Source organism: Schistocerca gregaria, chromosome X (assembly GCF_023897955.1).
Source record: "Schistocerca gregaria isolate iqSchGreg1 chromosome X, iqSchGreg1.2, whole genome shotgun sequence".
Lineage (NCBI taxonomy): Eukaryota > Metazoa > Arthropoda > Insecta > Orthoptera > Acrididae > Schistocerca > Schistocerca gregaria.
The window spans coordinates 36,625,500-36,641,527 of NC_064931.1; the positions used below are offsets into that span (position 1 = coordinate 36,625,500).

The 16,028-nt window shown below is 43.2% G+C and overlaps 1 protein-coding gene across 10 annotated transcripts in view; it reads left to right on the forward strand.

Moving 5' to 3' along the window:
* The window catches only part of LOC126298657 (heat shock 70 kDa protein 14-like), a 193,445-nt gene that overhangs the window by 82,433 nt on the left and 94,984 nt on the right, over positions 1 to 16,028 (forward strand). For all 10 annotated transcript variants that reach the window (XM_049990079.1, XM_049990080.1, XM_049990078.1 and 7 more), the window contains one exon: positions 4,040 to 4,238. In XM_049990079.1, the coding sequence (XP_049846036.1) occupies positions 4,040 to 4,238 (199 nt within the window). The remainder of the gene's footprint in view (positions 1 to 4,039; positions 4,239 to 16,028) is intronic.

Sequence of the window (16,028 nt, forward strand, 5' to 3'; positions counted from 1 at the left end):
AAATAGGGGTACAATGCCACCTTCCGTGACCTTTGTCAGCTTCCCAAGGACAGTACCCTCCCTATAGTTTGTCGGGCATTTGCTGCTCTAGGCGCACAATTGGAGGATGCCACATTTATTTACACTGATGGCTCCAAGATCACCTTTGGTGTCAGGAGTGCCTATACCCCTATTAGGCTTCAGTTTCCTGACCAGTGTTCGGTTTTTTCTGTGGAGCTTTACTCTGTTCTCCAGGCTGTCCAATACATCTGTTGCCATCAGTTGATATTTTATGCTCGGATTCGCTCAGCTCTCTTCTCATCCTTCATCCTGTCTACCCCCTGGTCCAACGGATTCATGACTGCCTCCACATGCATCACTTGGGGGAAAGGGGGCGGGGCATTTCTCTGGCATTCCTCTGGATCTCAGTGCATGTTGGTATCTGCAGAAATGAGGCAGCCAATATAGTGGCAAAGGCTGCTGTCTCTCTTCCTTAACCCACTGTTCACATGGTTCCCTTTGCCGATCTACAGAGCATTTTGTGTCATCGTGTTGCTCTTTTATGGCACACACATTGGTCTGCATTTAAGGATAATAAATTACGGGACATACAACCTATTCCCTGCGCTTGGACCTCTTCCTCCCAGCCTTGTTGTTAACTAGACTCCGTATTGGGCACTGTCTTTTTAGCCACTGACATCTTTTAAGTGGCGATCATCCCCCATTTTGTCCCCACTGCTCTCAATTGTGGACAGTGAGACACCTTTTACTTATGATGCACGCTCACCTTGTTGCATCCTTGACTTTATCAATGTTAGTGAGAAGACATCGGTCATTTGAAGCTTTCTTTTGGAGAAAACAACTCTCGTCAATAGCAATTTTCTAAGATTTCCTCCCGTTTTTAGTTTCCCTCCTACTGTACTAGTATTTTGGAGGAAAGTTGTTTGGCTCCCAGTCCAGCCAGCCTGACTTAGGTTTTAGGTTTCCTGTGGTCCCCCAAATTTATTTTAGTTGTATACATCCAAGTATACCATGGAATGGTTGTTGACACCATCTTTGGCCAAATAAACTAATACTCCACCTTTTATGACACAGAGGGGTGATGGCTTTTTAAACTTTCAATTCTTTACAGTAGAGTTCACCAATGCTGCTACTAAACTGAATTCACAGAGATTATTCTTTTGTTAGAAAATAGTGCAAACTTGGTTTTTAGTTAGCATATTTGTTTCTTGATTAAATGTATTAAGCTACTCTAAGAAATGTATCAAACTGCTTTGCACCAAAGTAGAAAAATTGTAATTACATTTTATACTGTCTAGTGTTGTAAGAGTTGTAACTTTTGTGTGTGTGTGTGTGTGTGTGTGTGTGTGTGTGTGTGTGTGTGTGTGTGTGTGTGTGTGTGTGTGTACACGTACACAACTTGAGTAGGCAATACAGCTTACTCAGACATCACTGATCACTGTCCACCCTACCTTAGACATTATTTTTCCTTCTTTTCTTTATCTATGTCTGAAAACGTGGTTGACTGGATTTCCATTATTCACTAATTGCTAGTATAAGCACAAAAACTACAGACAGAAGCTACAGACATTATTAAGAAAAGATACTAAGAGCACTGACCTTCAGGCACTTATATATGTTGTCTGATAGTTGTTTTCAGAAACCTGTAGCAGTATATTTACTCATATTGTTATGATTCTTTGTTTGTCAGTTATGTATTAATACTGTCTGTTTCATGTTTTTCTTATAATACAACTAGTTTATAAACTGACAGTAGGATCTTAACTACTTAATGATCCATTTGGGCGTCATAGGAGATATTCCTCAGAGTATAAATTGTATCAGTCGACACTCCATTCTTAATACTATACCTGCATTGTTAGATTGTGAGTAGTAATTACTTAAAATGATTCTGTTGTTCAACACACTAGCTGGAAAAAATTGCAACATATCTCTGTTGTAATTAATCCAGAGGCTGACAAAGGTGTTATGCACAATCCAGTAACAACAGTGTGACCACTGCCTATGTTTGAAATCAGCATGAATAACCACTCACAAACAGCAGGTGGCAGCGCGAGCAAGGAAGGGTATATAAAGTGTGTTGGGGAACGTGGAAAACATTGCAGTCGTTATAATGTGTAAACAGAGCGGTTTATCTGACTTCCAGAAGGACATGATCATTGGCTTTCAGGCCAAGGGTGGAAGAATTTCCAAAACAGCTAAGTTATGAAACTGTTTGTGTGCCACTGTGTTTAAAGTATACCGTGCATGGTAAAATAGGTGCTATACAAAACCAGCACAATGGTAGCTATAATGCACTACGGGCCAGAGATGACTGGGGTGAATGACAGCTGTGTAGATATGTATGACTGAGCATCTGACTGCCCAGATAAACCCATGGGCTACGAAAAATGTCTCTTCAATGACCGTTCAGCAAACATTGCTGTGTACGGTTCTCCACAGTGGGTGTCTGGTTTGTGCACCCTTGCTGACTGGTGTTCATCGGCAACAAAGACTGGAATTAGCTCGCCAGCACTGCAGCTGGATGTCCACTGAGTGGTGACAGTTTTGCCTTTTCAGATGAATCACATTTTATGCTCCATTGGACCGCTGGCCATTGGTGTGCACGGTGTGAATCATCTGAAAGCAAAGGGGTCCAGGCTGGAGGATGGAGCTTTATGGTCTGGGAAATATTTTCAAGGCATTACCCGAGTTATCTTGTCATTCTGAAGGGCACAGATGATTGATATAAGTATATATCTAGCCTTGGTTACCATGTTCACTCATACATGCAGTTCGTTTTTTCCTTGACACAATGACATTTACCAGCAGGACAATATAATGGGTCACAGAGCTCACACTGTATGTGTGTGGTATGAAGAGCACCATGATGAATTTACTGTAACCCCCTGGCCACCAGACCCTCTGGATTTAAACCTGATCGATAATCTGTGGGACCACCTCGATCGAGCTGTTCTCGCAGTGGATTCTCAAGAGAAACCTGTCACAATCTGGCCATGGCACTGGAGTCTGCATGGCTCCATATCCGTGTTGTTACCCTCCAGAACTTCACTATCACTATTACTGCATGTCTCGCAGTGGTCTATGTAGCAAAAGGTGGTTATTCAGGCTTTCGACTAATGGTCACATTAATGTGACTGGACAGTGTATATGTAACATGTCAAAATTACAATCTTACTTTGGTTGCTATCTTTGCGAGCAATCTGTACAGAATTGGATCCTGACAAGGCAGCCAATTTGAAGAAGTTTTGGGGTCATGAGTTTTTAAAATTTTATACACATTTTTTTGTGCAGGGTAGACACACATCCACCAAAGAGTGGCTACAGATTTTATCAGGTAGTGCTATGGTTAAATACATCCATCCTGTATTATCACAGATATACTTCTATCTTCCAAATGCTGACTTCCTGTGGTGTAGTGCTTTGACATGTTTTGCTTGTAGAAGCTGTCAAGTGGGAATATGATTGCTAAAATAGAGAGAATGATTTGGTCTCGGTGACTTTTCACTCTTTATTTCACACTGTCCTATTACACAAAATGATTAAACTATTAGACTTTTCCTTTTGAACACATAACTAATAAGTACTCTCATAGGGGAATCAATACTTTGCAGTAACAAAACTCTTTGGCCCGTTCACAAAATGTTTCTGCCCCTAAAGAAAATGAATTACAAATTTTTGATGCAGGTACCGAACTAATCTATGGGTGGTTTTTCTGATTCTGTAACTTTCGAGGAATTTGGTAGTAGAACAAAGTAATTTACAGGAATACTTATGTTGCGAATGCAATATCCTGCTTTTAATGGGGGTTGCATGTCAATTTAACAAGTTTTCCAGTGCTGCATCATATTTGTACTAAGAGTTTTTTTAAGTGTTTCAAATTATTTGATGGAAAAGAATAAGCTGTAGGCATTGAATCAACTGACAACCAGCCAGCTAGCTGTCAATCAACAATAAATATAGTATTTGTATACAAATATGAAGCTTGTGGTTTGGTAATAATGTAAAGCATTTCTTTATTTTTTGTTATTTGTTTCAGGGTTTGCATCCACGTGTGTACCTCCAGATACAGATCTGCGCACTGTCCTGTGTGTGCCCTTAAATTTTTCAAAGTATAGTCGTCAGGCACTGGCACGTGCAGCTGAAGATGCAGGATTCGATGTTCTGCAAGTAATTAGTGAACCTGTAGCAGCCTTGCTTGCTCAAGGGTATGGTGTTGAGTCCCCAGATGAGAGAGGGTGAGTGCTGTAATGCAGTATGTTATTTTTGGTGTCAGTGATAAGTTATGAAACAATCTGCGCTATCTTCAGCAACTAAATGAGGTGTTCAACATTGTTAACATATATTTTAAGGCGAATATGCTGCTCATAATTGAAATTGTTGTTTCCACTATTGACTACCCTACATAAGATTGGAGGAATGCATGTTTTCTCCAGAGACTTTACTCTCTGAGGGCTTTGGCCCCGAAACACTGCATAGCATGTGCACATAGTCTGATGTTTTCATCAATAGAGCTGATAAACATTCCACACTGATACGTTTCAGTGCTGTGTTTTGTGGGTTACATTTCTCCAAATATATTATTTATGTTTTATTAACAGATGAAACTTTTCTGTTAAGATGTCAGTGGTTCAGTTTGTTCAGGAAATCTGCATAAATAGCAGTAAAATATTATTTTATAGTGAAAACAAAGATTCCAAGACTTTACCAAGTGGGAAAGCACCGGTAGACAGGCACAATAAAATAACACAGAAACACGCACACAAAATTTCTAGCTTTCGCAACCAACGGTTGCTTCTTCAGGAAAGAGGGAAGGAGAGGGAAAGACGAAAGGATGTGGGTTTTAAGGGAGAGGGTAAGGAGCCACTCCAATCCCGGGAGCGGAAAGACTTACCTTAGGGGGAAAAAAATTAGGGGGAAAAAAGGATAGGTATATACTCGCCCGCGTGTACACACACACACACACACACACACACACACACACACACACACACACACACACACATATACAGACACAAGCTTATACCTATCCTTTTTTCGCCCTAAGGTAAGTCTTTCCACTCCCGGGATTGGAATGGCTCCTTACCCTCTCCCTTAAAACCCACATCCTTTCGTCTTTCCCTCTCCTTCCCTCTTTCCTGAAGAAGCAACCATTGGTTGCGAAAGCTAGAAATTTTGTGTGTCTGTTTGTGTGTTATTTTATTGTGCCTGTCTACCGGCGCTTTCCCGTTTGGTAAGTCTTGGAATCTTTGTTTTTAATATATTTTTCCCATGTGGAAGTTTCTTTCTATTTTATTTACATCATTATTTTATAGTGAAGTGTATATGAGAAAGACATGATGACTGTTGTTACATGAGCCCACATCAGTTGCTTTATCTTTTGACCCTGAGGTCAATGATCCTGCATTATCTAGACTACGGTCAGATTGCTCATTATTAGGTGTTCCAATTTAACGCAGATGATGGAACTCCTCGGGGAAATAACAATCAGATCATAATGGAAGTCCTTCGGATATCCCATATGTTTACTGTGGGAAGGTCTCATGAGATTCAGAAGCAGCTATGCAGCCATCTGTTTAGTGCAATGGTTACAGCTGGTTGTAAGTAATGCTTATCATCTTAGTTCCTTTTGGTGGTGAATAGGGTTACTGTCACTCGTCTAATGGAATCACAGTTCACAATTTGTTGTTTCATGCCCAGTATTGATTGGAATCCTTGGTTTGGAGCCAGGTAAATTTAAACTAGAGGCTCCATTGATTTTTTGGTGATCTTGGTTGCAGATTTCTTGACTTAATCTGTATTGGATGTAGAATTTTAAAGTGCCTCCCTGAATTGGTTAGGCATGCTGTAACCGCAGAAAGGATTTCCTTCAATAGCGCAATATGTATAGTTTGCATTTTTTTTTTTTAATTAGATAAATTGCTTTGTAAGCCTGTTTACCTTTAGATGTTGAACACCAAAGAGCCATGATCACTTCACATGTATTTCATATTGAGGAGATCAAATAGCCATGTAAGTCAACTGAGAAAATGAAAACTGAATATTAGGTAACGGGACAAATATTCAAGGTAAGATCACTGAATTACTCTGACTTGCTTAAACAGCATTGCTTGTGTAGCAAGTGGAACAGAAAATTGGGTGAAACTAGAAACAAACAGAAACAAAATCTTAAATTCTGACTGGAATATATATGTGACAAGTCTCTTTTTGTGTAATGAGATAAATGCAGTCAACGATAGATAATTTGGGTAAAGTTAAGGCTTAAAGGTGGGCCAAAATCTATTGGTGACACACTACATCAGTTGAGATGGCATGGAATGCTACGGAAGATTTGTGGTAAAATATTTCTGATAAATTACCTGATCGTGTTTTAGCCATAGAAGAGATTCCTGTTTGCCAGCCGTGCATGACACAGATGGCAGGGATGGCGGTTCTAGTGAAATTGTACTAAATATCTTATCTGAAAATTATCTTGGGCAGCCAACTAAGTAGAATACATACAATGTAAGTATCCAGTTTATGCGGTCAATAAAAAAATGTGAACTTTTCAATTCAGTAAAAATAAGTGGATAAATCAACAAACACAGAGCTACAGCAGCATCATTGATCAGTAGTGTTGAATGAAAAGTTGTGCATGATGTGTCAATAAAATGATGACAAACTATCTGAGCAACTATTTACATCTGGGAAGGAGAATATTGATTAATGGGAGAAATTCACAAGCCTTGTCAGAAGCATGCTGGTTGAGTTTGTGTGGTGGGATGTAGTGAGATGTGGGGAAGGACCCACCAAGGTTCAATGACAATAGTACTCATTTAGCCCCTGAGGGCTCACAACTCTTTTTGTCAGTACCTACCTGATTGGCTACCATGGGGCCCCATGCTTTGCAGCGTTACTTCGTTTCTGTCCTGCAAGCTTATACTTCCACTGACCCTTTCTCCCTCTGCCTCTCCATCTAATGGTTTTCTTGATGCAGACCCAGCTCAGATCTTGTTTGTGACTGGGATTAGAGTTTCTGCTTCTTTTGTTTTCTACAACTTTTCATTAAGTAAAGACATAGTCCCCGTTTTTAGGTTTGACCTGCCATCAGTTTTCAGATTATCCAGAAGTGCTTACCATGCAGGGAAGGTCACCCAATGCAGTGTAAGCTCCACCTTTGTGCCTTTCCATCTTTGTACTCTTCCCTTCAATAAGGTAATACACCCAGAACCCAGCAGGGTGGCCATCCTGTCATGGTCATCAAATAGCTGCACAGTGGTATCCCCCTGGCCACGTGGGTATCGTATTGTTGGTGCCTGAGCTGAAAACTTCCCATGTATGCCAAGGTTTATGTGCATGTGCCAATTGTGACTGGGACACGGGAACTCTGAGCAAAGGATTACTGGCCATGTAGCCATTTTCTGAGGCTGGGTGGTGCGCATGGCAAGAGCCCCCATTCGAAGTGGGTTGCACCATGGTGGATGAGCTGCAAATGAATCGGGTGAAGTCATTGTCCGCTGGTAGCTGTATGATCCCAGCAGCCTCTATGGAAGGAAAGTACTATTTAAGTGCATAGAGATATGACCATAAAATGTTTCCTTCCATAGGGCTAAGTGGCAAGCAGAGTAATACCCCCCCCCCCCCCCCTTCCCCCAATAATTAGTTTGCTCAAGGATTGATGGGGATTTCTTCTTGGCCACAGAGCCGTTCTTCTTTGTGGAGAACATAGAAGTCAAGCTTGGGGAAGTGGCAGCCATTTCTAAAATGAAAAGTGGGTCAATTTTGATCAAAACAATATCCTCTGCTCAATCACAGGTGCTACCACCTCTTAAAAAGGTGGGTGACATACTGGTGACTGTCACTCCCCATAATAGTCTAAATATGATTCAGGGCATTATTTTCACAGAGACCTGCTCTTACAATCTGATGCTGAGCTACGCACCAACTTGGAGTGTCAGGGTGCACACTTTGTTGGTCATGTACATGGTGATTCATTACCAGAAAAGGTCAGGGTGACATTATACCGAAGTGATGTGAAACAAAGCATCACTCCCATGGATGTCTGCCCAGATGGACTCTCAGCCGTGTTGACTGGGATGCTTTTGCCTCTTTTGTTGCCCTTGTCACTCCACTGCATGGAGATATTGACGAGGCAGTCCAGAATACAACTACAACCATTATTTGAGCAGCTGTTTTTGACGATTCCCTGTTCCTTCTGTGCACCTCGACAGAAGACAATACTTTGATGGTCATCAGAAATTGCAGAGGCCGTTGGAGATCGTAGGCGAGCTCTCCAGCACCATAAGTGACACCCATCGATGGAGCACATTATTGCCTTTCAGTGGCTCCATGCCTGGGTCTGCCACCCAATAAAACGATGGAAAAAAGAATGCTAGGAACAGTATGTTTCAACCATCAGACCATGAACCTTCCCTTCATAGGTTTGAGCCAAGGTCAGATGTATCTACAGATATCAGACACCTGCAGGTGTACCTGGTGGTGTTACGTTGAATGGTGCCACCTACACTAACACAGACACCACATTTTTCTCTGCATTATGCTAGAGCCTCTGAGTCTGAGAACTGTCAACCCTTTCTTGTGTCCTAAAACAGTGGGTAGAGCAAAAGCAGTTATCTTTTACTGCACACCACCTGGATCCGTATAATGCTCCATTCAGTGAGTGGGGATTTGTCAGTGTCCTAGCCCACTGCCCCAGGATCGGACCACATCCTCAGCCAGATGATCAAGCACCTTTCTGTTTATTGTCAATGTCATATCCTTGCCATCTTTAACTGCATCCTGGAGCGAGGGCGACTTCCCATTACAACGGCGACAAATCATCATCATCCCAGTACTGAAACAGGGCAAGCACCCTTTGGAGATGAATAGTTATTACCCAGTTAGTCTCACCAGTGTTCTCTGCAAGTTGTTTGAATGCATGGTGAGCTGGCGGCTGTGTTGGCTCCTTGATCTCGGGGTCTTCTGCCTCCATCCCAGGGCGGTTTTTGCCGAGGTGACTCTATACTGAAAATCTGGATTGCCTGGAGTCTGCCATTCAAACAGATTTTGTACAATATCAGCACCTTATAGCCATCTTCTTCGACCTGAAAAATGCTTAAGACACCACATCCTAGCTACTGTACACATCTTCTTGTCCCACCATACTTTGATGGGGTACCACAGGGCTCTGTTAGTATGGATGTCACTGAACATCGACTGCAAGGTGCCATAGGAAAGGCGCAGTCATGGGACCTCACCCATGGCTTTCACTTTACAGTGACGAAACTCTTGTTATGCACTTCTGTCAACGTTTTAGTGTTCACTCACAACCAGAACTTTACCTCAACAGCCAACTACTCAATGTGGTGGGAACTTTATGGTTTTTTGGACTGGTCTTAGAATCTAAGTTGACGTGGATTCCCCATCTATGCCAGATTGATCGAAAGTGTTAGCTGCACCTTAATACGCTTCGCTGCCTGAGTAACACCAGCTGGGATGCAGACCGTACTACCTTTCCACAGCTATACAAAGCCCTGATACAATCCTGTCGAAACACCGGAATCCATCCCCCGCGACAGCAGTCCAGACCAAGGATTACAATCACAATCCACATCCTCTCTCTCGTCTCTGAACTCCAGTTGTTTCCTCTATCATCTCTCCTCCAGGCCCATTCACTACACATTCATGGTGCATCCCTCGGCCACAGCGTTATCTTGACCTATCACCAGATCTGAAAGACTTGGTTCCTTCCGAGGCCGTCTGCCACCAATTTTTAGCCATTCTTGGCATATCATGGGTTTCAGAGTAGTCTGTACTGATAACTTAATGGGTGATGGTCACGTGGGCTTTGCTTATACTCGCATGGGACACTGAACTGTGCTCCCTGCCAAATGGTTGTAATGATTTCAATGCGGAGTTGGTAGCCATCTCTCGTGCTCTTGAACATATCAGTTTCTGCACCGGTGGATCCTCTCTCATCTTCAGCAACTCCTTGTGCAATTTGCATCTCTTGACCAATGTTACCTTCACCATCCCTTGGTAATTGCTGTCCAGGGTTCCCTGTATGTCTGGACCCCCAGGCCATATCTGGATCCTGGGAAATGAACTTGCTGGTAGACTGGCCAAACTGGCTACCTGGAAACTCATTTGTGATGTTGGCATTCCAGTAATAAATCTCAGATCAGTATTATGCCATGAAGGTTAAGGAATCTGGAATGGTTCACTCTGACGTTGCCAAACAAAGTAGGGTGATGAAGGAGACTAGAAATCTGTGGAGGTCGTTCATGTGGGCCTCTCTCAAAGACTTGATCGTCCTTTTGCTGGCTGCGTATTGGCCATACTTGGCTAACTCTTGGTCATCTCTTCCGTTGCAAAGACCCACCCCTCTGTCATTGTGGTTCCCATTTGCTGGTGGTCCACATTTTGCTGGACTGTCCGAACTTAGCCACCCTGCAGTGGGCTCTGAATCTCCCCCACTCGCTGTCTCTGGTGTTAGGAGACAATGCCTCAGTGGCTGACTTAGTTTTACGTTTTATTCTTGAAGGGAGCTTTCACCGCTCTCTTTAAGGTGGGTCCACTTACCCATATTGGCCCATTGATGGGTTGGCAGAACACTCTTTGCCTCCTCTGCCGAGTCTGGGCTGTGGCTATCTGGGCATTGTGGTGCAGCCTGGTCCTCACCTTACCTGCTCTTTTACTCTTCTCCCCCCCCCCCCCCCCCCCACCCCTCATGTGGTTTGTTAGACTTGTTCATCTTTTGTGTCTCTGTACTTCTCTCATCGTGTCCATGTTGCTAGTCTTTCCTAGGTGATTTCTGAGTGGGCTAGATATGGTAGGGGGGAGATGGGGGCTGGGATGTATGTTTCCTCATTGCATTGCACTGTGCTTTTTCGAAGGCTTCTGGCTGCTCCCTAGAGGGAACATCTTTCTTGTGCTCTCTCTCTGTCTTTCCTTCTTTCTGTCTTTCTTTCTTTCTTCTTCTTGTCCATTATCTCACCTTCATAGACACTGGGGTTTTCCTCCCCTGGATTTTGTGTGGTAGGCTATCTGATCTACAGGCATGTAGACCTGTCTGTCTGAGGAAAAAGGGACTGATGACCTAGTAGTTTGGTCCCTTTAATCATCCAGTCAACCAACCAACAACTCTTAAGAATGTTATGTTCTTAAATATAAACTGCCGATTGAATAGGTCATCACGCGTCAGAAATTGTGAATCTAGCATACCTAAAATACATAAAACCATGTCAGTATTATGAAAGGGATAGAGTGCAATTCTCCATGTAGCAGAAATGTTGAATTGCACATAGGCATAATTAAAAAGACTGTCAAACAAGTAAGCTTACACACGTGCGCGCACGCACGCGCGCGCACGCGCGCGCACTCACACACACACACACACACACACACACACACGCGCGCACAGAGAGAGAGAGAGAGAGAGAGAGAGAGAGAGAGAGAGAGAGAGATTGCGACTCAAAATCCCTGCTATATGGTGATTGGCAATCTATCTTTTTCATATTATCGACATTATTCCATCCTGGATTTTTCATTGTTAGATGTTATAATGTCTGTCATCCTTAATTAAATAAGAATGGTGGTGTTTTTATTCTAGTCATAATTAAGAACAGATTATTTAGAATAGTAATCCACCAGTCACAAGCTGCGAACAGTTGTTACAAACTACTTGCAAAAAGAGAAAAAAGAAACAGTTTCTGTTGACACTCCTGTCCCGCATACAAACTGTAACTTCGACAACACACTAAAGTCATACACACCCATGTCATAACCTTTGAACACCAAGACGAGTGAAATGTGACTGCACATTAAGCCCAATCAATGGAAGGAAAGGCAGGTGAAACAAGGACTTACTCTTGGAGAAAGGTACACGAAATATGCCATAGAGACTATGAAGACCGTGAATTACAGATTAAATGTCGTTCACTATATTGCTATGATGGATAAAAAGTAAAACACAATCAACATCCAATGTGCCGTTTGACCGATAACTCAGACGACATCATACAGTAGAACGTAAGTGGTTAAAAAAAAGACATTTGCTCAGGAAACAGCTAATGGTCAAAGGTTGATGACAATGAGCACAAAGTGATGCTGGGTCACCACTTAGCAAATGGCGATGGCTAAAAAGACAGTACCCAATACGTAACCTATGTAAAATCATCTCCTTGCGGCGAGAGGGCTGAGAGAGGAGATCGGCCTAGCTACTGGGAGATGTTTCATTCCCTGGAGTTTGTTCCCATGAATGGAAGACCAATTGTAATGTCAAAGTGACACCACCTTCTGATAAGACAACATGGAGATCATTGGAAGGAATGGAAGAACTAGCTGGATGACATAGGAGGACTGCAGCCTTGGCAACAGTGTCAGCAGCCTTGTTTCCTGTCAGACCATCCACCAAGACAGAGCAAGTGGAAGCTTTCTTAGACCTGTTGCACTAAGGGATAGACAGTGTACAGCATACAGAGGCTCTGAAAAGCACTGAGAGAATCTGAGCAGATGATGAAATTGAAAAGCCTGTGTCGCTGGATGTACTGTGTGGCCTGATACAGAGCAAAGAGCTCTGCTGTTAATACTGAGCAGTGTTCTGGAAGCAGATATCGAAAATGGTCGGTGGCAATGATCAGGCATACCAGACACCATGGTCATTCAGAGAGCCATCAGTGTACACAAATGTATTATCACTAAGTTCCGTGCAAAGGTTGAGAAACTTACACTGATAGATAGAATCTGAAGAAGTTTCCTAAGGAAGCGAATCAAGTTCAAGGTGAACATGGGCCACCACAGAAAGTCAGGGTGGTGAAGGGTACACATCCATCGGGAAAGTGGCAGATAGCATGAAGTGAGGCTGCTGGAGCAGTAACCAAAAGCGAACTCCATGAGGTAACAGAGAAGAGGGACACACCTACTGGCGGTCAAATGAGTTGTTGAAGGAGGCGACATGAGATGAGTGGCCAGGTATGGCAGACAAATGGCATGTGTATCTGCTGAGGAGAACTTAATGTCGTTATGACCGCAGTAGTTCGGCAGCTTCTGCATAGAGACTTTCAACTGGGCTGGTGTAAAAGGTGCCAGTGGCCACATGGATTCGATGGTGGTAGATTGTATTTAGACAGTTTAAGATGGATGGATGTGCAGATGCATAAACGGAGTACCCATAGTCTACTTTCAAAAGGCCAAGGGATCTGTACAAACGGAGGAGGGTGGTCCAGTCAGCTCCCCATGAAGTACCACTGAGGACCCGTAGAACACTGACGGACAGGGTACAGCAGGCAGCCAGGTAAGACATGTGGGAGGACCAAGAAAGTTTCTATCAATCATGAGCCGCAGGAATTTCGTAGTTTCAATAAACAGTAGAGCAACAGGCCCAAGATACCGGGTGATCAAAAAGTCGGTATAAATTGGAGAACTGAATAAATCATGGAATAATGTAAATAGAGAGGTACAAATTGACACACATGCTCGGAATGACATGGGGTTTTATTAGAACCAAAAAAATACAAAAGTTCAAAAAATGTCCGACAGGTAGCACTTTATCTGATCAGAATAGCAATAATTAGCATAACAAAGTAAGACAAATCAATGATGATGATCTTTACAGGAAATGCTCAATATCATTCCTCAACAATAGCTGTAGTCGAGGAATAATGTTGTGAACAGCACTGTAAAGCATGTCTGGAGTTATGGTGAGGCATTGGCGTCGGATGTGGTCTTTCAGCCTCTCTAGAGATGTCTGTCGATCATGATACACTTGCGACTCTGGGTAACCCCAAAGCCAATAATAGCACTGACTGAGGTCTGGAGACCTGGGAGGCCAAGCATGACGAAAGTGGCGGCTGAGCAAACGATCATCACCAAACGACGCGCACGAGAGATCTTTCACGCATCTAGGAAAATGGTTGTGTGTTTTTTAGTAAAACCCCATGTCATTCCAAGCATGTGTGTCAAATTTTACCTCTCTATCTACATTATTTTGTGGTTTATTAAGTTTTCAAATTTATACTGACTCTTTGATCACCCAGTATAAAGAAGGTGGAAGAAACCCATTGTGCAGCCAGAAATTCATTCATACAAATGGTTTTGTCAGTGGAAAAGTGAAAGCCATTGTTGATGCCCCATGGGTAAAGACAATGAGACAATGCTGAAGACTTTGCTCAAGGAGACAAGTCCATGAGGAACTGCAATAGGTGGCAAAATCGTCAACGAAAAGGGACCCAGAAATACCTAGCGGGAGACAGGCCATAATAGCGTCAATGGCAATAGCAAGGAGAATGAATTTCAGGATGGACCCCTGAGGCATCCAATTTTCATGGATAAAAGTGTCCTACAAGTCACATTCCACACGTACTTTGAGAAGTCTGTCTTTTAAAAATTCCAGAAGGAAACGTGGCAGGCGGACTGGAAAGCCCCAAATGTAAAGAGTACAGAGGGTACCAGTCCTCCAGCTGGTGGTGAAGGATTTCTCCAGATCAAAAAGCATGTCCACAGTCAGTTATTGTTGCAGAAAACTGTTCATGACATGGGTTGCCAAAGTGGTGAGATGGTCAACTTCAGAATGGCACACCTGAAATCCACACTGTGCAGTCGTCAGTAATTTGCGAGACGTGAGTCAGCATACCAGCCGGGCATTAATCATACGTTCTAAACCTTGCAAACACAGCTAGCGAGGGAAATGTGGTGGTAGCTAGAAGGAAGGTCTTTGTCCTTACTGGGTTGAAGAATGGGTATGATGGAGGCTTCATACCAGTGTCTGGGGAGCATGCCATCTGCCCAGATGTGGTTGTATGTATTAAGCAGAAAATGCTTACCCGCAAGAGAAAGGTGCTGCAACATCTGAATGCGAACATCATCCGGCTGTGGGGTGAAAGATGGGCATGAAGTGAGACTGTGATCAGCTCCCACATAGGAAAGGCTGCATAGTAGCATTTGAAATTCTAAGAGGAGAAGGGTATTACCCAAGCCGCCTCCATTTGTTTCCAATGGAGGAAGGTAAGGCAGTAATGGGTGCAGCTTGAAATCTTTGCAAAATAGTGGCCTTAGGTGGTGGATATAGTAATGGGTTCCACAATGACATCTGCTCTGATCAGGCCAGAAATTGGTGAATGGACCTTGGACCCAGAGAGTTGTTGGAATTTAGCCCACACAATGGAAGACAGGGCGGAACTGATGAAAGAATTAGTAAATGAAATCCAGGTATCTCTATTGGCATCCCAAAGAGGGTGATGACATTGCGCACGCTACTGTTTACAGCAAATGAAGTTCTCCATTGTTAAAAACGCCGAGAGTGTCTCTCTGCACGTGAATTGTCACGGTACACCTCAGTACACCAAGGGCTGGGACATGATGTGGTAAAGTGGAAATGTGACGAATGGAACATTCTGCAGCGGTAAGGATAACGTTTGTAAGGTCATCACAACTGGGGAAATGTCGTTTATCAAAGGTCACCAGGGAGGAGTAAAGCCTCCAGACTGTCTTTGAAAGCTGCCAATTAATTAAGTAAGTAGATGAGGGAGGAGTCGGCAAACAGATAGGATGTGGGGAAACGGTTCCTCAAGTATGTCTAAAAGAGAACAGACCACTCGAGACGACGGGCAAGCTGGGAAGTGCAGAATGAGAAGTCCAAATGGGAATAAGTGTGTATCGAGTCTGAAAGGAACGTTGGTGCTCCAGTGTTAAGGCAGAAGAGGTTGAGTTGATCGAGGTCAGCCGAGAGGGCACTTTACGGACAGGTTCACAAAGAGCCACAAAGTGGATGATGCGCATCAAAGTCACTGAGCAGCAAAAAAAGTTGGGAATTACCCAACGAGCTAGAGGAAGTCTGCCCTGCTGAAACCGAATGACAGTGATTTAGGCGGTACCAAGAGAAAAGGTGAAGCAAAGAAGGAAAATGTGGACTGCAACAGCTTGCAGCCGGATGTTGAGTGAGAGGGTTTGACTACGAATGTCATCACGAATAAGCAGCACGACTCCACCACGAGATGGGTTGCCATCCTTGGCCATATGTTCCTTTTTTCATGTACATTTTCTTCTCTGGA